Source organism: Heliangelus exortis, chromosome 9 (assembly GCF_036169615.1).
Source record: "Heliangelus exortis chromosome 9, bHelExo1.hap1, whole genome shotgun sequence".
Classification (NCBI taxonomy): Eukaryota; Metazoa; Chordata; class Aves; order Apodiformes; family Trochilidae; genus Heliangelus; species Heliangelus exortis.
In genome coordinates, this window is record NC_092430.1 from 11962258 (window position 1) to 11987344 (window position 25087).

At 39.1% G+C, this 25087-nt stretch overlaps 1 protein-coding gene across 1 annotated transcript; it reads left to right on the plus strand.

The window, feature by feature from the left end:
• Window positions 1-3652: 3652 nt before the first annotated feature.
• DIPK2A (divergent protein kinase domain 2A) lies at window positions 3653-22102 on the plus strand. The gene is made up of 3 exons (XM_071752171.1): window positions 3653-4558; window positions 16494-16797; window positions 19343-22102. The coding sequence occupies exons 1-3, from the start codon at window positions 3905-3907 to the stop codon at window positions 19672-19674; spliced, it is 1290 nt and encodes a 429-aa protein (XP_071608272.1). The 5' UTR covers window positions 3653-3904; the 3' UTR covers window positions 19675-22102.
• Window positions 22103-25087: the final 2985 nt, after the last annotated feature.

The following is a 25087-nucleotide window of genomic DNA, read 5'->3' on the forward strand; positions in this document are numbered from 1 at the left end:
ACCAAAGCACTAATTTTATTTTGCCGTACAGTAAGGGGTACAACACAGTAAAATAGATTTTGAATCTGCAGAAGGTATAGCACAGAGCAGAGGTTATGCTACATATCCTCAGGCAACTGCAGACAGCTTCCCTGCTTCTTGGTCTCCAAGATGACTGGGATAGATGGGTGGCTGGATAGATAGCTTATGCAGCCACATGTGTTCAGATATGTTATTGTTTCTGCAAAAAGATGAAATTTGAGAGAAGTCTGTGGATATTGAATGTTTATCTCAATCTGTGGATATTTCCCCCATGTAATAAGGCAAAATATTCAGCAACCTCAGGCATGTCAGTTGCAACCATCCCATGTGACACATCCCTGAGCTGTGTGTTTGCTGTCAGTCTGATGCACATGAAAAGAAATATGTAAACTCTTGATTATAAAGGTGCAGAACTTAGATGTGTTCAACCACACACATTTTTCACATTTGACTTATTAAAGGAGAGATGATCTCTATTTTGAAAGTGGTAAGGTGATTCTGTGAATTAGGGAATAAGTCTCTAGACAATTAAAAAAATCCAACAACAATAAAAGAAATTATTCCATAACTATTTTGCAGTAACTGCAGGGATTTTGAGATAGCTGTCACTTTGGACAGCTGCTCATTCTGTAGTTTGAAACAGAAGAGCTCGGAGTGAAGTGCCATAGTAAGCCACTCTGTTATCAGACATTTACATGTCTGGACTAGCTTTTAATTTTAAACTGTTTCAATTCTGGGCAGTAGGTTGCTTTCTAATTAAGGAGATAAAAGGCCCGTATCTATTAAAATGTTCTTGCAAAATCAATATGCTGGATACCTTAATGTTGTGTAAGATGTCTGCAGCCATACTGCCTGTGAATTTCATGAAGCCTCTTGATGTCTCTGAAAACAGCAGGAATATATTATGAATACTTACATTAAAGGTTTATGCATATCTCCCAACACAACATGGTTATAGGAGATGTAAAAAGTCCATACGTGGAGCTAGCAATAGGAGGTGAGTTAGAATACTTCTAATATCCAGAAAACTGAGAACCCTATAGCTGAGCTACTGCAAAGCAGCCCCCTGTAACTAGCTTGCTCAGGGAACTTCATGTATTTGCACTCACTAGTGGTCTGTATTTTCATTCCAGTCACTGGAATCTTAGAAAAATTGCATTTTTCATATCTAACAAAGTCTTCACAGAAAACCTACTGTAGTTCATTTTGCAGCTTAGTTAGAAGAGAGAAGGCAGCTCTACAGAAATGCATATATTACATTGTTATCTAATTTATTTTGCCCCTGCATCTTGAAATGCATTCCCCTTTCCTCTTGAAACAGATCACTCAGAAATCATGCGTTTTATAGAATTACAAGGTACATCTGTTATTCTTGCAGAAATGAATGCAGGCTTTCCTTAGCCTCCCCCTATTTCTTTTGCTTGCTTTTTCTCCACTTCTTCGCTTTTCAGTCTTCCAAATGGAATCAGTGGCATCTTTCAGTCTCCTTTGTTTCTTTAACCAAAATTTGTAAATCTGTGAAACCAAATTAGAGGCACATTGTATAACATGCAGCCTCCACCTTCCTGTATTCCTCAAAACAACTAAGTCTCCAGTGAATAGCAGTGAAGCCAGAAATAATAGGAACTTTTATGTAGCTCAGAACAAGTTTATGAACTGTTTAGAAACAGATTTGTTGGTTTATGGATTTGCAATGTTAAATGCTTTAAGAACCCTACATCACCATGAGAAAACCATACAAGTTAAACTAGTTAAAAGCTGCTATGTGCTTTGAAGTTGTTTTCGTCTAGTAAATATTAAACTATTCAGCTCCTATTCAGAAAGATTAAGCTTTTCCCTGTGTCTGAGCAAATGAAAAAACTTGGAAAAAAAGCAATATAGAAAATAAATCCTATCAATTTGTTTATACTTGAGTTTGTTAGTGACTTAATGAGTTACAGACTGAACACTGTCAGCATGTAAACATGTTTGACTTCATGGTGTGCAATTTATAGCCAGAAAAACAAAACATCAGCTCAGCTTTCAGGATGTATTATTATTATTATTATTTAATGTGTTGCATCAGGAAGTGGGTATACAAATTAAGACCTAGGTTAAGGAAGACATATATATGGGTAACCTAATGTATTTATTTTCCAGTGAAGCCACTGGTTTGTAGACTAGAACTTGCTGATTTCTACAAACAGCATTTAACAGGGTGTGTTTAATGATATTCGATCATTCCTGATACACACCAAGAGGTGCAAGTTCACTGTACAATGTCAGTATCCCAGTGACATAGTGACAAAATCACAGTATGATGGATACTGTAAGCTGATTTTATATGTAAAAATGTTAAAACAGAGTATATAGGAAGGTAAATACATGCTAATATAAAAACACTTATGTATTTCAAATATTCTGCATAGTAAGCACGTACATATGGTGGGAATGCAGTAACTGGAAACTTATCTGCTACACGTCTTCCCCCAATAGTCATAACCTACTCTTCTTTTGAGGCTCAACAGGCAACATGGTGGTCTTTAATTCAGCAGAGTATAGGCTCACTTTAAGAAAAGCGGCGTCAAAAGAGATTAAGACTTTGACCTTTTATTCTTCTTAATCTCTTTTCCTCTGTTGTTAGGTTTACAGAACAGTTCTTCACCCGTGGCCACCGCGGGCAGGCGGGGCCGGGGCAGCCTGCACAGCGCCCGCTGGCTCCATTCAGCCGAGCAGAGGGGAACAGCGGGGCGGGTGCAGCGGTCACAGACACGAACTGCCCGGGCCAGCCATGGAATGCAAAACGGGAAAACCTGTCCTGTGGCCCCTGCAAACCGAACTGGTTTGTGCAGCTGGATTTACTGTAGCAGTTTTTTTGTAAACTACAGGAGTTACACGAGGTGTTTGCAGGGAAGTTCTCTGCTTCGTTCCTGACGAAAAGCACCGTACAGCGGGCACAGGTGTAGGGCCGCCGCCGCAAGGGCCGTTCCAGCCCCGCGGGGAACCCGGTCCCGCCGCGCCTGGGCGTCCCGGGCACCGTGATGTGTGTCGCCGGGACGGGCGATAGCGGCGGGAGCGCCGCGGTGGTCCCTCAGGGCGGGTCGCGCTGAGGCGCGGGCTGCGGCGCTCCCTGAGGGGAAGACAGGGCCGCACTGGGTGATAGAAACTGCACCGGCAGCGACGAGTTCGGGCCCCGCCGGTCGCACGGAGCCGCTGGCCCGTGCCGGCCTCGGGCGGGCTGCTCGCTGTAAGTGAGAGCGTCTGCCGGATCGGCGGGGCGGCAGGGAGGCAACATGGCGGCCGCAGCTACCGCCCCCTCCGCCCTCCGCCCCCCACCCAGGGGACACAGGAGCCCGGCGGGGAACGCGCCGGGAGGTGACAAGGGCGCCCCTGCCCCTCCCCTTCCCGCCCCTTTTCTCCGAGCGCGCGCACCCCCCCCGCCCTCCCCGCTTCCACCCGCGAGCGTGGCGGCCCCGCCCTCCCTCCGGTCTCGAGGGGGCTGGGCCGCACGCGACCACGCCGCGTCACGTGCAGCCAACAGCCGCGGCCGCCGGCGCTCGCGCGAGGCCCCGCCCCGGGTTGGGCGGGGCCGGAGCGGGCGGGGCGGGGCTCACCCCGGAGGCGGGGCCGGCGGCTCGCGCCCTCCTCCGCGGCGGCGGCAGCGGCGGACACGGCGGCGGCGCCGGCGGCGGCTGCGTCGGGGCCCCACCCCCGGGGCGGGGCCGCCCGGGCCGGCGGGCTGCTGGCGCCTCCCCCTCTCCCCCTCCCCGCCGTCCCCTCAGTAACTTGGCTGCCTTTTATCGGGCGAGCGGCGAGGCGGAGAGTTTATCGGTGCCGGAGCTGCGGCGCGGTCGGGGCGGGGAGCGAGCGCGACGGGGGGCCCGGGCCGGCCCGGTCCGGGACGATGTTGCGGCTGGTGTCGCTGAAGTTGGGGCGGTTGTACCGCTACGTGAAGCTGGCGGTGCTGGGCAGCCTGGCGGCGGCGCTGGTGCTGAACACGCACTCGCTGCTGGCCTCGCTGCAGCGCAACGAGCTGTCGGAGCGGCGCTTCCTGCAGCTCAATAAGTGCCCGGCCTGCTGGGGCACCAGCTGGTGCCGCAAGTTCCTCAACGGGCAGCTGCGGCTGGAGAGCTGGGGCCGCCTGCGCCTCTTCGACTTCTTCAACGTGAAGAACGTTTACTTCGCCCGCTATGGGGAGCCCCGCGAGGGCAGCCGCCGCGTCGTCCTCAAGCGCCTGGGCTCCGCGCAGGAGCTGGCGGACATCGACACCAAGATCTGCCGCCGCGCCACCGGCAGGGGACGCTGCGACCTCCTGCAGGCCCTGCACGCCACCGAGTTTGCCAGCCTCAACGGCGACGTGCGGCTCCTCACCCCCGACGCCGTGGAGGGTTGGTCGGACCTGGTGCACTGCCCCTCGCAGCGCCTTCTCGACCGCCTGGTCCGCCGCTATGCCGAGACCAAGGACTCGGGCAGCTTCCTGCTGCGCAACCTAAAGGACTCGGAGCGCATGCAGCTCCTCATCACCCTCGCCTTCAACCCCGAGCCGCTGGTGCTGCAGGTAAGCGCGCCCAAGGGTGCCGGGCCCGTGGGTCGCCCGCTCCTGCCTGTTCTCCGTGGGGTTGCGCGATCGTCCCCGCCTGCTTCTGCTGGCCGGGGGTCCCTGGCTGGAAGCCCCGTTCCAGCCCAGCGCGTTCCCCAGTCCTTGCTTCCCCCTTCCCCGCCGTGGCCGGGGTCTCCAGGCGCACGTAGCCGTGTCTGTGTGAGGGGCTGCTGGGAACCTGGTCTCTAACGCCCCGAACGCTGAGGGGTTCTCCTGTAACTCTGTGCCCTTGCAGCGACTCTTATGAAACCTCTGGGTGGGTTGAGGAGCGGGTCTCCGGGTCCCACTTCGGGCAGGAGGTATTTCTTCATTCAGTCTCATAGGTTTTCTTTCTTCCTCAAAGACTTGGTGCCTTTGCCCGGTTTTGTCTACCTCTTCGGTGGCACCGTGGCTGAAGGTTTGACTCGGTCTCCGTTCTTCTTGCCTTTCTTATCTGGGCAAGGAGCTTCGGTAGCGCAGGGTGACAGCAGGCAGCTGTGCTGGGGCAGCCGGCGGGGTGACATTGCTGCAAGGCAGCTGATTCCGGTGAATTATGCCTTTCGTACAGTTAAGTGTTAAGCTTTAATCCTATGGCGTCTCCCATAATACGTGTATTCCTCGACAGCTGTGGGAATCGGTGATTAGTGTCTTAGTGTCTAGTTTAATATAGTGCGAAGAGACTTTCCTGTAATTCTATCGTGCTTGGGAAAAACTGGCTCGTGTGCTGTGTCATGTTCTTATGTGGAGCAAATACAATTTCTGTCTGTTTTGGTAAAAATTAGAAATAGGTGTTTTGTAGACTGAATACGGAGTGACAAATAAACAGTGTTCTCTTTTCAGCAGTTACATTGTATTCGATTGGGACGACTGGTTATGTGTGCTTCAACATGCCTTGTAAATCTTGAGGTGAAAAAAATGTAGGAAACTGCTTTACTCTGTCGCATCACTCCGTTGCTATTATTGCATGTCTATTTAGATTGGGAGCTTTGCATTTTATCTCTTTACACTTTTCATGGGAACACTTACCGAGGGAACTCCAAGCATGCCTTTAGTGCTTAAGTTTGGACTCAGAATTGTTTTGGCTAACTACTGGACTGTCCTTGTCTTCATCTCATGTATGATAAAAAGAATATTTGCAAATACGTTTCAAAGCACCATGACATAATTGCTGTTATAAACATCTGGTGTTTCTCTAGTACAAGGCCAAGAAATACCTAATTCTCAAAAAGCACTGCTGCAGGCTTTGCCCTCCAGCAATTTCACCTACTGATTAATTTCTAGCAAATGCATTTGTGAACTCTACTTAATTAAAAATATGGGTTCTGAAAGTATGCTCCTGCCCTTCAGTCTCTCCATGTACAGCTCTTGGATTTTGTTTTCAAAGTTTCCCATTTGCTTCTCAGCAGATTTAGGGTGCAGAATTTCTCTTCCATTTTACCGTAAAGCTGTTCCTGAGCATAGTGAAAAAAGAAACTCTACTGAAGTAAGAAAATAAAAATTCAGCTTTGCTTTGCTGATTATAATGGGAAATTCTTGGAGAATTGATTTGCTTTGACTGTATTTCATACAACTTTACAGTTTTGGTTTTGAATACTGCTTCCAGCATAGTAAGCATAGCCCTAGGTGGCCAGAAAGCAGCTCTCTGTTTCTTCATCATTTGTGGGGCAAATGTATTCCTTTCAGATCAAAGGTATGTTTGCAATGCTTAATACTGCAGGGTGGGCAGCACTGATTGACGTAAGAGCCTTGATTCCTGTCAGCTTCTCGAGAAGCTATGGGTGATCATTAAGGCTGTCAACCAGATCTGCTGAAAAGATGAAAATCTTTGGACGTGAACTTAACACTTTGCTCACCGTTTATCTTAGCAAAGGTGCTGCTGAGAGCAGAGCAGGTGACATTGGTAGGAAGGGAGTCAGCCTTTACCATTCCTGAGTGTCATCAAGTTATCTGTCACTTCTACCCAGATCAGAAGTGTTTTGCAAAGTCTTCTAAATGTTGATCAGTATCCTGGAAAATATTTCTGGGGAACTTAGGCTGGCTTTGTTTGTTGAAACCCTCTTATGTTGTCCTTCAAAAGAGTATTCATCAGCTTTGGTAATGAGTACTGAAGGTCTAAATACCTCCCATCATTTGGGAATGAAGGATCTTAAATATGTGAATCTGAATGAACGCTAATAATTTCCATAACATGTCTCAAACCACTGTATTTTCAGCCTCTGCCCTACAAACATGTAAGGAACAGATAATTCTGTGTTATGCTGCTACAGCAAGATGCAATGCACTCTATATTAGAGGTAAAGTTACTTTCCAGAAGTCATTACTGACTACTGAGAAGTTTGATTCTATTTATACCTGGGATACATAAAACGTTTTATGGCATAGTTTCTGTGGTATTGATGAGAACAGATATTGGCACGGGAATGAGACTTCTAGGCTTATTCTAAAAATCACCAGCTTCTAAGGAAGGAAACCTGCATGACATCATGTGAAGATTCAGATTTTAATTTTAAATGAATAAATAAGGAGTGCATTTAACTGATGCTCTCACTGGAAGGCACAAGGAAAAGTATTGCTAGATTTTGCCTTGAGCTTTTTATGAAACACTACTGTGACTGTTTAAAGCACTGTTGTGGATAACAGGTTTTTAGAAGCAGAGAGAACTTCTAAATTGTCAGTGTTCAGTGCATTGAAGTCCTGTGTTGTTTAGTTAAGTTAGAGGAGCAATCAAATTTAATAGGCACTGAATTTAAAGCTTGATTTTTTATTTTTAATAGAAAATTCACTGTAATAATCTACTAGAGCAAGTAATTTCTGGATTATAAGGCTTTTTATTAGAGACTGGGATTTTAGCTTGAAGCCTGTTTGGGGTATAGCTTGCTTAAAGTGTCATTGCTTACAAACAGCACATTGTCACACCTGACATAAAGCATTTGCTGTAGGAAGCTTTCAGGTGGGACTTTAACCTTCAGCATGATATACTTCTGTTACAAGTCTCTGAACAGTAGTAAAACAGTTTTGTGTAGATTACTTACTGTAGTCCTAACTCAGTATTTGTACTTTTGTAGCTTTCTTGTTAACCTTCTTTATCCACTGCTGTTAAGCAGCTGCATAGGGTGTACTCAGTGATACATTCAGCCCCTTTTGCCATTCTCATGAAGCAAATAATTGTTATTTGGTTATTTGGTACAGTTCACATATTTTCTGAATATTAAGACAGTATTTTTACTTCTATAGGGTCTCGCTAAACTAGTCAATAATTAAATAGTCTCATTTTTCATCTGAATTGATATTTTAATGAAACAGCTTATATGTGAAGGTCAAAGAAAGAATTTAAGTTGCAGTGTAAATATTTAAGATTTAACTTCTGATAAGATTGGCATTTTCTTTCCCCTTTCTAACAGTCCTTTCCTACAATCAAGGCAACTACTTTTTAATGAAAATTTGGTAAATCTAAAGCAATATTTTATATAAACTTGAACAGCTTATTTGGACAAAAGCAGCATCAAGACTTGCTACTGTTTCCTTCAACTCATTTAATGGAAAGCAGCGCATTTTAAATAGTAATCATCTGGAGGTTAGGATCCATGCATGGCATCTGATTTATACTTGAGTGTGATGACAATATGCATCAAATATGCTTGCAAAGATAGGTTTGCCAAGGTTGCCTTATGAAGAAATAGAAAATTTAAAAACTGGATTACAGACTGAATTCATTGTGAATATTTTATTACAGAACCAACATAAATGTGTGTAGATTTATCCCTTACCCTAACAGTTTTTTATGAATTACCTACTTTGTTCATTTTTTTAACCATAACATGTGCTCAACTGATGGATGTTACTCAGCTTTTTGAAGTACCGTGATTAATTTTTATCTTCACTTGTAAATAGCAACATAAACTTACTGTTAGAGAACCAAAAATGTTGGCTACCTAGAGGTAGCGTCTCCATAGAGGGTGATGCTGTTGTTCACTCTTCTACTCTTACAAAAATTCTTCTTTCCCCCCTCCTACCAATTCCTAATGAGTTTTTCCAGAACTGAAGTGTTTCAAGAGAAAGATCTGGGGAAATGTAGGTAGGCTTTCTCTAGACATACTACTTTTCTGTAGAGCTCCTGCACTGAGCTGTCAGCCTCCACATTTCACATTTAAGAGTCACTGTGGCAGTCTCCTAACAGTTTTTGAGCTGCTGTCATTGTGCTACCATAGCTGCTGTGCTGCAAGCTGTGGTGTGCACCCATGCATTATCCAACACATGAAGGTCTGTGGCAGTTTTTAGTTTTGTACTTAAACACAAAAAAAACCCTCAAATCAACAATGCCCCACAATCAGGTCAAAGCAGAGAATTTCTTGTTCTGGGAGTTGGGGAAACTACAGTATTAACTTGGCTGAAGTAAGGAGATGATTCTAGATCAGGACATTGTGGTGTTCAGTGAAGTGATTGTATTTCTCCTAAGATGCTGTGGTTGGCTGAACAGACAGTCTACATCTGTCCCAGGGACAGTGAGACACGGCTTTGATTAGTTGTGGCAGAAGCACATCTGGAGCTGGTGCTGCAATACTCAGGCTTGCCTTTGGGCTGGCTGTTGTGTTGGTGTGCAGTACTGCCAGGTGTAGTATTAAAAGGGCATTGCTTTTTGCTTGCTTCCAAAGAAAACTTGAAGTTTGCACACAAACTTTAAAATAAGAGTAAATAAAACGCTTGCAATTTATGTGGTTCATTTTCCAAAATGTAGAAGGTGTCTGAATTATATCCAGTGCATTAATCCAACTTTGTCTGGAGTTGTAGCTTTTCAATAACCTCTTTAAAATGGAGTATTTTCAAAGAATTATCGTATTTGGTTGTATCTTATATGTAAATTATAAGCCTCAAAGACTCTTAAGAAAAATTTCAGTCTGTGTATGGAAAGAAAATAGTAGTATTATTGCATTTTTTAATAGTGTGAGTCCCTGCTATTGCCATACATATTTATTAAGCTTTCTTAATACTTAAGCTTAATGACTATTTTTCTCACAAATTTTGATGATTGTTACTCCTTGTGGGGAAAAAAACCCAACAAAACAAAACCAGGAGCTGTATCTCTGTTCCTAGTATAATTGCTCTGCATGAACAGTTTGTTGCCACATAGCCCAAAATTCTTCTGGTTCCTCTTCGTGTTATCCTTGGGGTTTCTGGTTGGTTTTGTTACTGGAAGAACAGTAATTGGCATCTGGTAAACATATATTAAAGCATTGACTGTGATCTCTCTCACATAATTTCTTGTGCTGAATTCACTTAAAGTAGCAATTTAGGCAGATGTTTTGCACAACTATTTTCCTGATCCATACATAAGTTGGTAAGAAATAAATGAGCAAATTTTCTTGCCTATTTTTTTTTTCAATAATACACACTGTTCTAATCATAGGTTATTTTCTGTAGTTCTACATGAGTAGAATACCATCCAGTTTTAATACTTGCTGCCTTTTAAACTTTGTTATTCAGTTTGGTGTTTCTAGTACATAATATCTATGCTAAATACGACCTACCTGTCTTCTAGTGGACTTGTATTAAGTCATGGCTTATACAAATACTGGCATTTTGATATACTGAATAGTATTTAGTATTTTGAATATTTTCTTCTCTGATCTTTATGAAAAAGTTAAAACCTGTTTAGTTTGTTACTATATCAGTTTTTACTAGTGATGTAGCCTCTGGTTGATTCGAGGCTTTTTGATTATCTGAAATTTCATTAATTAGTTAACTTTCAAGATTCACTGCAGTCTGCTGCAGATTATTATAAACAATTACTTTTCCCCCATCAGACTACTTCTATGCAGTTGGACCATTTTTTTGTTTGAAAGCTGCCTTTTTTTCTAATGGAAGTAAACTATAAGAAATATTTTAGAATAGTCTAGAAATTCTTGAAGTGGCTGTAGGGTATGTATTATGGTGAATGAGTCTCTTAATGTGGAGGCTGCTGAGAACACTACGTAGACTTATATGGAAATCCTCCTGATAAATTGTAACTGAGCAGTTTTCAGTAGCACAAAAAGGGTGTGTTACCCCCCATACCAAACACTGAAATACCAGTATTGTCCATTTGTTTCTGGTATGTCAGATGTAGAGGAGGAGCTGTGTTTTACTTTGTTGAATTATGTAACTGAGGCTTTGTGTTAGTCTTTAATTTTGCAAACTCAATTTCAGAAACAAAAGCAGGCCAGCTAGGACTTCTTTATAGTGATAGAGTGATTGTTTTATCTGTTGCAAATTTAAGCTGGACAAACTTATATGCAAACTTATATTTGAACAGCTGATATGACATCAAATTTTCTTTGCTATGGTTCTTGTGTTTAATCATTATTCATTAATGTGTTTGGAGAAATTACATACCTCTAACGTTGTGAAATATAACTTTTTGAATTAAAGTTCAGTTTAAACATTGATCAACATAGGATTCTGAATGGGCTTACATTTAGAATTTTCTATGTATTTTTGTCCTACAATGTGTCAATAAAGCCTGGTAAGTACTTGTTGGCATGGATTGTATGCGATAACTGGTTGAAGTATAATAAAACTTGACAAAAGTCAAATAAATGAAAGAAACATAGTTTCAGTGGGAATACGAATATTTGGATTATTCAGTGCAATTGACTCTTCACTCTATGTGTGTAGGCTGTATATATGTGTACGCTTAACTTCTGTGGGAGTTTTAGTTGAATGTCATGATTTGGCATATAGTTGAGAATGGAATTGTTTTTGTTATACTTACTCACATTCACAAATGTACTTGAATGTATCTCTTAGAATGCAGATCAATTCCTGACAAAAGAAGGCATCTGCATTTACACAGTGCTTTTTAACCTTCTGTGCTCTGAAAAATTTGATTGTAAAATGTGATCTCCAGCTCTTCATGGTTCCAGAGCTTTACTTATTTGCCTTGGTGACTAATACAAGTGCTACTTCTATTTACACTGCAGAATCAATAGTACTCTGTGAGAGAGAACAAATTTCTTTTCCTTTTAAGAAGAGCCTATTATTTAAATTCTACTTGCCATGCCAGTTTGTGCCTGGGCAAACACAGTTTACTGGGGTAATTTTAGGGAAGGTGTCACAAAGAATCTTAATTTTGCTGTGAAGATCTTCAGGGTCATAAGAAGTTGGAAGAGAAGTCCCTGCTCTGTTTTGCATGTTTTTTAATTTCATCATATCTGAAGTATAGCTCATTGCTTGGTTGTGGGTTTTTTAGATGGAACTCCCTTTATACAAAAATTAGTAGTGACATGTAGCATCTTCTAGAGTAGTTATGAAAATTAAAACATTTTTTTAGTGGTACAGTGAAACGATATCTGGAAGATGTCAGTTGTTACTTAAACTGTTTTGTCCTTTTTTTGGACTAGTTTATTAGGACAAATTATATGGTTGATCATGATAAATTTATATTCTTGTGTTTAATTCAAAGGGCATTTGTCTTATTGCAGACTAAAATAGGCCTTATCAGCTTCAAGCTGGTGAGTCTTTGCTTCACAATCTAATTCACAGCTCTGAACATTCAAAACCAGTGGCAGATTTGTGTATCTTCTCATGTTTAGACAGATGGAGGTGTGGAAGAGAAATGTACTGATAGTGTGTTTTGTGCTTCTGTAAAATGAAAAATTAACCATATTAATTCTCAATATTTTTCCTGAGACTACGGTGTATTTTTTAAAAAAGACATAAATGCTGCATTCTGTCAGGAACAGAGTGTCCTTTGTCCCCTCGAGAAGCTTTGTTTGCATTTTTTTCCTTGCTTAAAGAGACCTTGTAGCTATGTTAATTAGGGCAACTAAATTATTTTCTTGATAAATATGCAACTGGGAATGGGTGTAGCACAAGTTTTTATTAGATGTACTGATTTCCATTCTTCTGTTAGAAGATTATATGTATTTCTCTGTGCATAGAGAAACATAACTTTAATAAGGGAAAATTCACTAAGTTACCTGTTTTTCATCTGCATCACTGTATTTGAAAACACTTTTAGCAGTTGAATTGTCTGCCATTTCCATGGCATTTGGTGTGTATATTCACAGGTAAAATTCAGGCACATTGCCTGAATTGTCTGATACACATTTTAAAGTCTTTAAATGGCATATCCAAGTACAAAATTATCTAATTAATTATGTGTACTAATAATTAAGAATTAGAGTAAAATCTAAAACGACGTTGTATACTACCCCGCAGAAGTATGAGATTTTTGGCAACTATCTACTAAGCTTTTTGTTCTAAATGCAACTTGTACATCTAAAACATGTTTAATGATCATACAAATTTGTGTTCATGTCTTGCATGAAGAAAAAAAAATATCCTGTTTTTAAATTACCTGCAATTTCATCTAGAAATGCATTCAACATAAGCATAGTGCAAAAAGTTAAAATCTCTGCTGGCAAAGACAACACATCTGCACTTCAATTAATATTCATGTCAAATTCACTGAGTGAATATAAAAGTGCTGAATGAGGCACTTGTACATATTTTTATTCCCTTCTTCGGCTACTGACTTGGGTAATGAAGTGTAGATGTGGCTGTTATGTGCCAGTTGGAAGGTAGCCAAAACTGAGATGTTGTTTGTACATGTGCAGATGTTGGCAGGATTCCCTGCACTCCTGTTGTCAAAAGATCTTTTTATTACAACAGAGTTATAAATATATCTGTGTTACAGTATGGCATGCAGATATTTTACTAGTGATGTTTAGGTTGTTCATTTCTTAGTAAACCAAACTGCTCCTAAAATTTCTTGTGTGAAATGAAATTCACAAGAAGTGTATGCAATGCAGGAAGCATAATAGATGTGTTAAGAAGATCAGTGTACCATTGTGATTAACACTGGACTTCCAACATCAGTTTAATCCCTCACATAAATCCCTGCTGCTGCTGGAAAGGAAAGGAAAGGTCCCCTTTGGTCCTTTCCTCTCCTCTGCACTTGGCTATTCAGGCTTTCTCCTTTCCTTCTGGCAGCACTAGGATGATGTGAGCACCAGCCCAGCAAGTACCAGCTGCATTGCCTTCCTAGTGACATCAAGCAGGGAACTGAACTGAACTGAATGTGCTGGATGGGTTGGGAAGGATGGACACCTTGATCTCCAATGATAGCTTGGCCTGTGCCCGGTCCAACTCTTGGTGGTTGAATTTGCATTTGGAAAGGGGGCAAAAGCATAAGCGAAGCAGGAGTGGAATACAGGAAAGGAGAGAGGTGGAAAAGAAAAGGAGGTCCAAGGTCCTACTTATATAAAAATACAGAGGTATCATTGGTGTAGCAATTGAATTGCATGTATTGCATGGAATACTGATATGTAGCAATATGAAAATGTTATGCACAGTTGGTGAAATGAGTTAAACCTGTATTTATTAAAAAAATTAAGGCAATTTTGCTCTAATTTAAGATACAAATTTGTTTTTATATGAAACACAGAAAAGAGATTTGCAGAACTGAGAGGTCCATGCATTAATACTTCCTCAATATTAATTTGTATGGCTTTTTCTTGATATATAGATACTGGTAGACAGTATTTTGAATTTTTCTGTTTGCCCTTTGATCCTACTCTCTGGGATAAATTTTGTTTTCCTTGCCCAGAGTTCTATGGAGGTTATGCCTTAGCAACAACTTGTGCTTGCTTCTTTTTGAGTGAAATGACATATTCCTTTCTCAGTAACTTATTTCATTTGATGGACATCAGTGATTTGCTTATTGCTTTGTTTTAACCTGGAACTGAATACAGTATTGTGTGTGAAGACTCATTTTGGTGGCGTTTATTGATGCCACAGGCATGAATTTTAATTATATTGGTCTGTTGTTAAAATAAGTAAAGAACGCTGAACTGGCACACACTTCATCTGTTGGAAGGTGGTTTTGTTAACTGTGAAACAAGCAGAGAGGCTTTGATGTGCTTGAGTAGACCTACCTTTTCATTTGTAACATTTGTGCTTTAAAAATCTGTAACTGAGATTCCAGTTTTGTACTGAAATAATTTTACAGATTGAGACAGTCTCTCCACAGGGGTTTTGGGTTTTTTTATCTTCTGAAAGCTGCAGCTGTTGCGAAATCCTGAAAGTTCAATATAATCGAGAGAAACTATTGTTCCAGTGCTGAGCAGCTCTCCCTTTTTTTGCTTTTTCTTGTTTGCTTACCAGCAATGTCTTACAAAAGGCAGAGAAGAAAACTGTAAGAATTTTCCTCTTGGATATTGCTAGAGGATTTATTGATCCTTGATGACCTTTTGGGTCAGAGGCCAGTTAGTAGTCTTTTTAATGAAGCTTGGTTCTTGCCATGGAAACATGCTTGCACAGAAAATGTCTAGTAAAATATGCAAGCAAGTTTTGTGGGTAAAGGTTGGAGTGTCTATTGGTGATTTATATCATGGTACTGACTATTGTGAGCTAATCAAATCTATTTTTATTTTTTCAACCTTTTTTTAGTAGTAAATTGGAAGTCCTAGTGTGTGAATTGAATGAAATTTACCTTTGTCTGCATTCAAAAGTATTAATCCTGGTATTGTAACCTGGGCTTAGCATGAGCTGATGCCAGTGCTTAAAATGAAATGATGAAAGCTTTAATATCAAAGGAAGCACAGACATAGATTAAATTAATGATTGTGTTAGAGGAGGTGTGGGTTCTAAAGGTATGGTAATTTGGTATGTAAGCACTCTAGATTTTTTTTTTTTTCTTTTCAAGTGTGCTATATACAGAGATGGGTGAGTGCTTGGCATATCTTCCCTGACTGGTCTTGTAGTTCAGGTCTGTTCTAGATCATATATTTCCTTCCAGTCTCTCTCTTGCTGGTTTTAAATTTTCCACTCTCAAGAATTCCATGAGGTCAGACTGGAACCCACCTTGCCATTCACACCAAGTGTAGTAAAATCTTTGTTTACATTGTCATTGATGTAATTGATTGCCAATTGATTGGCTTCTGGTGACATGATAGCAATGTAGTACACGAGGAAGGACACGTAGTTGTATTTCCTAGTTGTTCAAATTAGCATATAGTATATCCCTAGGGAATGCTAACTTCTATGCATTTGGAGCTCCTTAGTTTATATTTCTGTGTTTTCTTCATGATGCATAATACGGAGGATACTGTTTAAATGCTTGTCTGCTCTCATTTAGGTCTTAGAGAACATTCATACAATTGAAGTGCAGAAAAAACGCTGGTGTGTGTTTGCTTTATTTTGTTGGTTTGGTTTTTTGGTGGTTTTGGTTTGGTTTGGGTGTTTCTTTGTTTTATTGCTCATAGTATGTTATTGCTATTCAGTCTCCTATGTTAACTTCCATGAAAGCTACTGTTGGAGAGACACTACACTTCTGATAACAGTGTTGTGTAAATTTATGTAATAAACACTCAGAGTATGTATATACCAATTAATCGGGGTAAACTGTTAAGGACCACTACAGCCTAAACTTTCTCTTACACATTAATCTGTTCTATAGCCCTGTTTGGAAGAGATGTTCAAGTGAGAGAATCCTCAAAGGAATCCAGTTATTTGAGGGGAAGGGAAAAGCATGGATGGTAGGAAGATGATGTTGCTTTCTTAAAGCTTTTCCCTTTAGATTATTAAAAGTTTTTTAATTAAAAATTTCAATTGCAAAATGGTCTTGGTATGCAGTGTGCTTGTGTTAGTGCAGTGGATGTGTATGAAACACCAATAAAAAAAGATGGTGAGTAGAATTGTACATGTGTATGTAAAAATATAAATCTTTCCCTGTGGAAATCCAACAGGGCCTCTTGCTCACACCAGTAAGTGTATTTTGATTTGTTTTGGGTTGGGTCTTCTTGTTTCCCTTCAAAACTTGAAGGAACTAAAAATGTTGTGTTGATCAGTACATTCCTAAATTTTATCAAACAACCTTTTAAAATCTAAGCTGCTTTGTACTAATGAGAATTTTAAAAAATCTTTTTATATACAGAGTTTCCCATCTGATGAGGGCTGGCCATTCGCAAAGTACCTGGGAGCATGTGGAAGAATGGTGGCTGTCAATTATGTTGGAGAAGAGCTGTGGAGTTATTTTAATGCACCCTGGGAGAAACGAGTGGATCTGGCCTGGCAATTAATGGAAATAGCTGAGCAGCTGACAAATAATGACTTTGAATTTGCACTCTACCTCCTGGATGTCAGCTTTGACAACTTTGCAGTGGGACCGAGAGATGGGAAAGTAATCATTGTAGATGCAGAAAACGTTCTGGTAGCAGACAAAAGGTTAATCAGACAGAGTAAGTATCTTCTTTCTCTCCCCTCACCTCAGGTCTCTTGCTTTTTCATCTGCAAGCACAATATTTAAAGCCAGTTCAGTTGTTAAATACCCATTTTCTTGGCTTTATAACTAGACTACCAATTAACAAACTAATTAGCATTCTTCTGCAATTGGACTACCAATTAACTTGACCAATATCTAAATTTTATTAAGTGTTGAGCTTATCTGAACTTGATTTACATATACATTAAATCTCTGTAATCTTGTTTAAATGCAGAGGTGGGGGTGGGAAGAGGGGGTTTGGACACTTGAACGAGTTTGTAGAGGTGGATGGACAGATGAACAGAAGGACTGGCTCACTGACTTGTCTACTTTACCTAAAAGGCAGAAGTTCCTTTTGTCTTTTCCAGACTTCTCCAAGGACAGAAGTCTTGGCATTCTACTTTCTGTGAATGCCAAGACTGTCTTACTGCCCGCTTTGCCTTACCTACGTAGCCTTCCTCTGGTTCCGTTCTTCAGGCTGGTGCTCTGTACTGGTGGAACTGAAGGGATGGGTAATTTTAGTGCTCTTGCCAAATGGGAATAGTGAAAAATCATTCGTCTCTCTGTCAACTGTAAAAGCTCAAAGCGGTGGCAGCAGGAGAGCTGTCTGACAAAGTGGTATTACATGGGTTTATATTCCTTTTGAGCTAATAAAGTAAACTTCACAAACCTAAGGGCTAGGGACATTGAGTATGAAACTCTAGATCCTGCAGAAGTTAGTGGCAATAGGCCAGTTTGCTTTGAGTGAATACATTTTGGTAAAGCTTTGCAAATAGGCTTCATATGCTGTGCTGCTGAATTAACTTTGAGACTATATTTTCTATCCATTCACTTTTCTGCTAGTAATCATGTTGGTTTGTGGTTTTTTGGTTGTGTGTTTGGTTTTTGTTCTTTGGTTTTTTTGTATAAGATTTATTATACATTCTGAAGGAGCATATATTAAGACTGAGCCTATCAACCAAAACCTTTTAATGTATTAGACATCCAGTACATTTACTATAGTACTTGTGGGCCACACAAAAAAATTTTTCTTTTTTTTTTTTTTTTGTTTTTTTCCTTTTTTCCCCCCCTCTTGAAATGATAATACTTAAGACTTCGATTTATGGGGCATGTCTGAATTGCTCAGTCACAAAGGTGATTGAATGAACTCTGATAAAGTTGGCATGTACATTGAATAGCAGCAAGCAGCATCTCACAGAAGGTGAATGCTGGAAGTGTCACACTTACATCTGTTGTCTGTAGTTCTCAGACTAACTTGTGTCTAGCTAGAATTTTGCTGTGTGTTTTTTAAACTATTAATCAAGAAACACAGAAGAGCATCCAAGAAAGTTCTCAGTCTTTGTACAAACTTGACATTTAATACTGATTTTATTAATCTTCTGGAAGGCTTTTTTAAACACTTTCTGTGTAGAGCAATTAATATACCTGTTTAGATATTTTAATATGTACATTCCTTCCAATTGCACTGAACAGTAATATGTAATTAATACCTAATTGTGCTCTATGTGGAATATCATCACTGACTTTGCTCAAGTCCTTTTCTCCTTCTTTACAGTTTTGGTTTTTTTCTCCATTTTGATTTTGATGTTCACTGGGAAAATTTTACATCATATTTTTATTGTTTTAGCAGTCATCCTTCAGTATGTTGGGTTTTTTTTCTAGTTTGGCTTGCAGTGCTGCATAAATGACTAGACCACTAGTCAGCTCAGAGACTGCCAAACAAAGATAATTTTTTTTTCATACATCACCGTCCTGAAAGAAATCTGCAAATTGAGACTCCATCTTAGGACCTCTTCCCAAAGCTGGAAGTAAGATAGAAACTAAAAATTAAAGTTTTCTAACAAAAAGTATTTAACTTGGGAGTTCTCCCACTTAGTAGCCTTATATATATTCTTGTATAAGGTATTTTCTGTAAATCAGGCTTTAAGTTAAAGAAAACCTTTTTTTCTTCAAAGATTATTAGTAATTCATCTGCTTTTTTATACAAACTCCTTATTTACTACCATGTCTAGAGTAAGAGGCTGGAAGATAAGAATTTAGAAGTTTTATGGCAGTTACTTTACAATGTTTTTTTTGTTCTTCAGTAAACCACTTGCCAGTTTTTAGTTCCCAGGGCAACTGAAAAAACGAAATCAATGTTGCTAAAATAAATCATTCTGCTTGTTTGTTTTTTCTCAACTTCAGCTCTGAATCATTCTCTTGTACTTGTTTGTGCTACATTTTTTCCTCTGGGTATGTGTGTGAATGTGGGTTTCTTGTGTTTAGTATGCTGGATTTTTTCTGCTGCCCTCTGTCTTTCTTTCCCTTATTTTTTTTTATTGCTTGGATCATTTCAGCAGAAGGGTTATATCAGACCATCAGATGCAATCTTAGACTGGAAAGTTTAAGAATTCATCTAACCAGAGTTGGTTTATAGTTCAAATGTTGCCAGTTCACTGCGTACTGAGCTTCTCTTTCTATTCAGATGCACGTATGCTCTTTTTTCTCTCACTTTTTGTTTACTGTCTCCTTGTATTTCACAGATAAACCTGAAAACTGGGATGTATGGTATGAAAGCAAATTTGATGACTGTGATAAAGAAGCTTGTCTGTCTTTCTCGAAAGAGATTCTTTGTGCTCGTGTCACCGTGGACCACAATTACTATGCTATTTGTCAGAACCTTTTATCGAGACATGCCACGTGGCGTGGCACTTCTGGAGGACTTCTTCATGACCCCCCAGCTGAAATTGCCAAAGATGGGCGCCTGGAGGCCATGCTGGACGAGTGTGCCAACCCAAAGAAGCGCTACGGGAGATTCCAAGCTGCAAAAGAACTGCGGGAATACCTTGCACAGCTGAGTAACAACGTGAGGTAGTCCACAGCAAACTTTGTTTGCGACACTGGCAGAAACACTATCGCTGAGACACATAGAAAATCAAGTTTTGGACTTGTGTATTAAAAAGAGAAAAAAAGAAACCAGTCTATCAGTTTTCTAAGTACCATAAAAACACAGTTTTATGGTGTTCTAATGTTCCTTTGCAAACAGACAAGGTACTTACTGAATTAAAACTTGAGCTACTATTGACTCTCCTCTTTAACTATTTAAAAGGGAGTAGGTCAAAAAAAGACTGTGATAGATAATTGACAGCTTGTGTGTCAAAGGGTACTTGACATAAAACTGCATTTGTGTCACAATTTAACTGCATTTGTGTCACAATTTTGTGAAGCTGATGTTCTTACTTGGAAAGTCAAGTTTGACTGATGGCCTGTTTTAAAGGCCTTTTTCCTGACATCATTGTCTCATTTTTGTGTTTGTTTAAACACCTCGAAGTGGCATTTACATCCAGGTAAATCTAGCTGTTTGCATTGTTTCAAATTTAATGGGCTTTCATGTTAATACTGTGCAGTACATTCCTACTGTGAGTACAGGATTCCCATGTTTACTGTCTAATTTTAGGGGGTTTTACACTGTATTTTACTATGCTTAGACATTGTGATGTGTTTCTTTTGTTTTTAAATCATCATAAACTCAAATGTCATTTGAACTAACATTCATTTGATGTCTTTTGTAGTTCTGCCAAGGGAAATATCACTTAATGTAATAACTGTATAAAACTTTTACCCTTCATGCCAGTAAAACACACATGACTGTTTAGTATCAAACCCTATATGAGCAAACCCTTATTTTTAATAGATAATTTCAGAATTGGAGATAGACTACAATGAAAAGGTCTGTGTTTATTTAAATAGGGGATAAAAGCATGACAAAAAGTAAAATTCAATAGTCCAGCATAGTTACGCATAAACCAAAGAAATGGTTTTATTTATTAGTTTCTGAACAAATAATAAAGAAAAAATGCTATACTGCAGTGGAATTACCAACTCTCAAAACCCAAATTTCAGTGGTCCTTGGTTGCTCTTTAAAGAACTTCTAAGACTGTGTGCTTATGCTAGAAGAAAACCCTAATCTGAATAATAATGTCCAGAAAGTTAGCAGTTTGTTTTGCATCATCCCCAGTGCAGTTAGAATTGACTTGTTGAGGTTTGTGTAAGTCTGGAGTTGTGCTCGTAAATTACAGTTTTTATAAAAACCTCAGTTACTGCTACAAGAACTCACTTCAGAGCTTGCTCTTCTTCACAACTACTATAATGCTTCATTTTCCTAAAGTCTTATTCATAAAAAGGTACTCTTAGGAAATATTTACATATTACTACTTGTAAGAGAAATGAAGGAAACTAATATTTCTTAAATGCGTTATAAAACAGTATTTCGTACAAACTCAAAACAGGTCTGAGCAATGTAGCATGTGCTACTTTACAGAGTGTAGTTACCATGCCTCATGTACTGCATCAAAAGACTGATGGAAACAAATTGCTGTGAGTGCAAGGTGAGGAAAGTGGCAACCTCACTGCCTGGCCCTTCTTTCTGAACACTCTAAAAGTAGAGCCATATAAAGATGCAGAGTGTTCACTGATTTCTTAGGTGGCTGTCTAAAGGATACGTCAGAATTCAAAATTCTCACTTTAAGTTGTCTTTGCCCATGAAGTCCTAATTTGTTAATAGATCCTTGCCTCATTTTCTTAAATTAGAATACTAAAAGTAGCTTTTAATTTTAATTTTCCCCCTCCTCTAATTTGAAGACAATTTCACATGCTTGCAGTGGCACAAGCTGTCAGGGAAGGTTCATCTTACTTTATCATAAAATCCACTTATTTGAAGAAAATAGACTAACCTTCAGGCTAGGTAATACTATACTACCCTACCATAAAAGCCTTGACTTAGTAATAAGTTGATTTTTAAACATTTACCATGTTTCCCAATGAGTGAGTGGAGTGTGATTGTTAAGGTTTTAAAAGAAACAAACACTGCCAATTCTGGTTACTACTTGAGGCAGTTCTGTAACTGTCAGAATGTCCTATCAGATTTGGTTTGGTATTTAGTTCCCTCAGAAATAAGTTACTGAAGCCAATTATACAAGGTATTTGGTACTTTAAAAACCAACAGACACTACAGGGAAAACATTGTGCAGAGCAATAAATCTTGTTCCATTTGCACCTATCAGATATTTATTGTACAATAACAATTTATATTTTTAGTCATTGCCCATTATTGATTAACACGGTGAAATATTTTTGAATGAGATGTTTGGGGTTTGTATGTGCATTACAATTGTCCTTTTGTACTGTAAGTTACTGTTTGATTGGAATATTTTATCAAAACTGTCTCCCTGTGCCTTTATATTACAAGAAAGTTGTTTCTGCAACTTCTAATTATATTAATAAAGAATACTTTAAGAACCTCATCTCAAATACTCATTTTAGGATCCGTTTGTCTTTTCAGATTTTCTTAGCCTAGGATCCTTTCTAGTGAGCTGTTTGATCCAAAGGATCTGTCAGGATTTTTTTTATTTTGGAGATGATCATCAGGACTTGTTTTCTTATAAACAGCTTGATCAAGCCATATCTTTCTGTTAATTGAAAGAAAATATTTTGAAATTAAATCTGTTGATGTCTTCTATATTGTTTGATAAACAGGCATTCCCTTTTATTTAGTCATTTATACTGCTAGTACCACTGTCTCTTCAATACAATATTCTAGAAGTTAATGTAATGTAAATACCTAGTGACTATGACTTTTGACATTTTTTTTTCCTTTTCCTTTTTCTCTGAGCATTTGCATCTGAAATTAATTCCTGCAGTTATACTAGAGCATATATTGCCTTCTTACGTTGAGACTGTGTAAGTCATAGGAACAGTTGGTCTCAAAACCACTTGGTCTTTTTTTTGCAATTCTGCTGCCTCAACTTACACCTCCAGATAGAAACCTCTACATTTCTAGCATGCCTCAGATGTCAAGGTCATTATGATCTTAAGAAGAAACCAGCATGAATAACTGCTGCATCTTTTCTGTCAACAGTTTCCAGAGTACGGTGTAGTCTGATCCTGGTTGCCTTGAACTTCAAGATATGGTGTGTTTGGTACTTACCAGGTACTTTTTAATTGTGAGATTTTCTTATGAGACAATTCAAATATGTTAAACATTGTATGGTACCCTGATTTACCACAAAGATTAGGTTAAATGTGATTTTCTTTACATTTATTAGTAAGTTTATTTTTTGATACCTTTACTATGCATTAAAATGTCTTTGTTCTCTACAGTCAGTCTAATGTTTTTGTAGAAACCAGCAATGGTACTTACATGGACTCCTGGTTTTCCATAGAATGTGTCTGAATTCAGTACTCATTCTTTAGCTATCCGTGTCTGTTGAAACCTGTCATTTGGAGATGAGGACAGACTTGAATGTGAAACTTCTGTAATGTGCATGTCTAGTGACAAGTGGAGAAGTGTTTAATTAGTGAAGTGTATTTCTTAATTTGCAGATTTGATGTGCAGCCTGCTTAAATGGTTTTTTGAAGTTCCTTATGATTTCTGTCTCAGTCTTCCCAAGCCTTTAAAAATCCAGTCAGCCAAATGGAAACTTCATTTGTGTTGGTTTCACCTACTTTTTTTGTTCAAGTTGCAATACACACACCTGCTGATTTATGTGAGAGCCTTTCTCTAATTAGTTCAGTCATTATTAGCATTACTCTTATTTCTGCCTTAAAAATCTGTCTTGTGTTGTTTTGTTTTGTTTTCTGACTTCCAGATCATATTCAAAGATGTACAATCCCAAGGTTAAATAGGCATTTACTTATTTCTAGTTTAATTTTATGGTGTTTTAAATAAATTTTCCCTATGGTGATTTGTAATTTTTTTTAATGTGACTCTCTAGATCTGACAAGTATTGTCAAACCAAACAAGTATTAGTTTGCCTGGGGTACTTGTAAGGATCAATTTCTTTTTATATTTCGTACTGAGTTTTATGAAGCAAAGTATTTGGTAGTCTGACTTGTAAACTACACTGATGTACTTTTCTTAGATGCAGAAAGGCTCTGTGGCTGCTAGATATCTGTGTAGAATATGCATGTGATGTTAGGGCAATGAAGATTTTGTTGTTTTGGCAGCAGTTAAGTCTTGCTGTTGCTGCACTGGAGTATGAGAATATGCCTGGTTTATGTGGTTCAAAAGCTTGACAAATTTCAGGAGGCTTAGTAATGAACATTTGCCACGGGTACTGACTTCAATGTTCAGGTTGGAGCAGGAAAGTTCTGACTTTAAAAGAAAAAATATCTAAGGCTGTTTTTTATATTTGGTGGATTCAGTCTCCTGAGAAGAGGAATGTGAGAGCAGAATGTACTTCAAAGTAAAATAGACTGTTTAAAATATGGCTCGTGTTCAGATAGAAAAAAAAAAAACAAAAGTTTTTTTTAGGTCAAGGTTTTAAATAGCATGTCTATTAGTCAGAGAATTTTCATACACATCTTTCAATTCAGAACATCATGCTTTTGTATATGCTTAACTTTCACTACGGATTCTAGCTTTTGATTTATTAATGGAGGCAGAGTGCATCCATTTAGTGTGCCCCTGGTATAATTACGGATTCCCAAACAGATGCCCTTCCTTTTTAAAGGATTGGGGGTTTTGAAATTTGGTGTCTTTTTATTTTGTGCCTTTTTTTTTTTCTCAAAAAATAGTTCTAAAACACCTCATAATAGTTGAGCAGCTGATTTCATTGCTTCCAGCTATTTATGAGTTTAGTGTTTTAATCTTGACTTGAAGTTCGTGAAGGTTTTGTTTGTTTTTTGTTTTTTGGGGTTTTTTTTTGGCAACCAAGTGAAATCATAAGAATATCTGGTTTTCTGTGTAATCTAGTGGTTCTCAGTTTGCAACTATGTCATCTAGACCTCAGTAGATATTTTGTCCTTAAAAGAAAACTCAGTTTTCGTATTTTGTGAGGATTTTTGGCAGTCCCATATATTAAAATTTTATCTTACTGTTGCAAATGAATCTGTAATTTCACTGTGGAATAAAGGGCCTAGAGAATTAATTATCAGGATTCTGAGGAAATAAAAAGTCAGGGAAATATTTTTAACTCACTGACTTAAGTGCCTCACAATGAAAATCAGGGTGCCAATAATGGGCCTAATCATTTCATTTCTAGAATATCAAGAGCAGTTGTAGTTGTTTAGATACTCATTTTAGAAACTACATATTGAGATGGTTGAGCTTCACATGCTTGTATTTGCTTTCCTAAGGGTAAATTTAGAGCTCTGGCAGAAAGCAGATGTAGTTGTCAACAACATTTAAGAGTTTCTGTCTTTAAAGGAGCTATCTCTTTATCATAATCCAGTACACTCGATGAATGAATGGAGAATATTTGTGCAGTGAATGCAAGAAGTTACGGGAA

Excerpts from the sequence above, each read along its gene's own strand:
- DIPK2A (XM_071752171.1), top strand. The coding sequence starts at position 3,905 with ATGTTGCGGCTGGTGTCGCTGAAGTTGGGGCGGTTGTACCGCTACGTG. Across the intron at positions 4,559-16,493 it reads CCGAGCCGCTGGTGCTGCAG|AGTTTCCCATCTGATGAGGG; the intron begins GTAAGCGCGCCC and ends TTTTATATACAG. Across the intron at positions 16,798-19,342 it reads CAAAAGGTTAATCAGACAGA|ATAAACCTGAAAACTGGGAT; the intron begins GTAAGTATCTTC and ends TGTATTTCACAG.